Source organism: Pteropus vampyrus, unplaced genomic scaffold, assembly GCF_000151845.1.
Source record: "Pteropus vampyrus isolate Shadow unplaced genomic scaffold, Pvam_2.0 Scaffold250, whole genome shotgun sequence".
Taxonomy (NCBI): domain Eukaryota; kingdom Metazoa; phylum Chordata; class Mammalia; order Chiroptera; family Pteropodidae; genus Pteropus; species Pteropus vampyrus.
The window spans coordinates 900,336-902,402 of NW_011889031.1; the positions used below are offsets into that span (position 1 = coordinate 900,336).

Genomic DNA, 2,067 nt, shown 5'->3' on the forward strand with positions numbered 1-2,067 from the left:
GGGGGCCAGGCAAGTAACTTAAGGGAGAGAAGCATCAGGTGGAAAATAAGTGGACGCGTCGGAGGCTGTGGTGAGTTGAGGGGTGCAAGTTTAAGACGGATTTTTAAAACTGCATTTCCATCACACACACAAAAATATCGGTCATAGACTTGCCAGGTTGCGACCTCCCTAACCTTACGCCTTTGCCCCGTGACATCACACCTACTTCTACAGTTTCTGTTACCACTGACATCAAGGACTTTTCAAACCCTGGATGAGAGACCCAGGCCCGGGCCTGCCACGCCCACGGGTCCCCCTGGACCCCTCTAACTCACAAGATCCCACGCCGAGCTCCACAACTTTTCCCAAATCTGCTCGTTGTCAAGGGTTCCCCATCTCAGAATCAACCCCGCTGTCCCCCAGGCCCCAAACCGGACATCCAGGACACAATCCTCTCTCCTTTTTCCCCAAATCTATCAGTCCCCAAGCTCCTGTCCTCGTCCCCTCCTCTCTGTGTCCTCACAGCCCTGGCTCAGACTTCTTCCCCTCCCAGCCAGACCTTCATCCAAACTCTTCCCCGGCTTCCCAAACTCCTGTTCATCCTCACACGGCCCCCAGAGGGTCCTTCTACGCCCAGAGCTGACTCTGCCCCTCCTGTGGTCCCCTCGCTCCTCAGGACAAGGTCCCAGCCCCTTGGGGTGGCATTGGAGGTCCAGCAATGTCCGGCCCTCCCAACCTCTTCGGCTTCCTCTCTCAAGTCAATGCTCCTTGCATCCTGAACTTTGCTCCATTTTCAAGCCGCACCACCCTGATAGTAGGGGACAATTTGCACATGCTCATCTAGCTCCTGGAATCACGTCCTCATTCCTCTCTCCAGCCTGCCTTCAACGGTCAAACTCCAGCTGGCCCTTCGAATGTCACCTCGCTGGCCCCTCCCCCAAAGGACATTAGTGACACCCTGTCTCCTGCCCAGTCTTAGCCTCTTCTCATCTCCCACGGGGATCAGTGGCGTGTCCTTTGCGGCTCACGTCCCCTGGCTTCACATCACCCTTCTCACGCCAGACCAGAAGTTTCTAACTTTCTTGACCACATTGCCACCAGTAAAAGTTGTGAGCAGTCACTCCCGGATATGTATGTCTATTCGTTTAGACATAATTGCAAGCTGAACAACAAAACACACACTAAATTAGGAATGCTGACGTTTCTGCACCTCCAAGACCCTCTCGGGGATAACTAGAAAGCCGGAACCCACTTGAGAGACTATCACCCGAGGTCAGGAGCTGCCCCAGAGTGGCAAACACCCCGGGCCCGCCCACGCGGTGTCCTGGCACCCAGCGCAAGCTCGGTGCCTGCGTGTGTAGTAACTGCTCCCTTCCCAGGGGGAATGCAGACATTTTTCAGTGCTTATGCCATGCCAGGCACTGTTCCAGAAACATCACGAGCATTTAATTCTCACCAGAACCCCAGGAGGTAGGGTCTGTTTTAATGCTCAGTCGACAGATTAGGCCGCGAGAGGTGAAATGATTTGCCCAAAGCCACACAGCACGTGTCCCCCCAGGTGAAATTCGAACCCTGGCAAGGCCCGCGCTCCTGGAAAGTACGCTGTCTTGGGAGCGCTGAGTGAAGGTTTCTTGGATGGATGGATGGATGGATGGATGGATGGATGGATGGATGGATGGACCGACGGACGCATGAAACAGACAGTCAAGAGAGGAAAACAGAGAAAGTGACCCGAGGAGACAGAGACACGGGGAAGGAAGGACAGGAACGGAGCTGGCGCTTTAACACTGACCCTGAGCTGGAGCATGGGAATTACAGGCGTCTGCGGAGATCCAAAGGCTCCCAAGGGGGAGCGTCGAGGCCACCCGGGAACGCCCTTGGACCTGTCCGCAGCCGCGGGGAACGGGGGGCGGGGCAAGGGTGGGTCTGCGGTGGGCGGGGTCAGCGGGGGCGGGGGTGGGGGGAAGCTCCCGGCGGGCTCCCCGGGGCGAATGCCTCACCCCGGATCTGTGGTGTCGACGATGAACGTCGTACATGTCTTCCTCTTGAAGATCTTGGGGATCCAACTCTGGGGACAGGAACAAGGGG

The 2,067-nt window shown here is 56.7% G+C and overlaps 1 protein-coding gene across 1 annotated transcript in view; it reads right to left on the bottom strand.

The window, feature by feature from the left end:
• The window catches only part of LOC105301795 (liprin-alpha-3-like), a 42,259-nt gene that overhangs the window by 10,975 nt on the left and 29,217 nt on the right, over nucleotides 1–2,067 (bottom strand). The window contains 1 exon segment of the mRNA XM_023520169.1: nucleotides 1,980–2,047. Within this exon segment, the coding sequence (XP_023375937.1) occupies nucleotides 1,980–2,047 (68 nt within the window).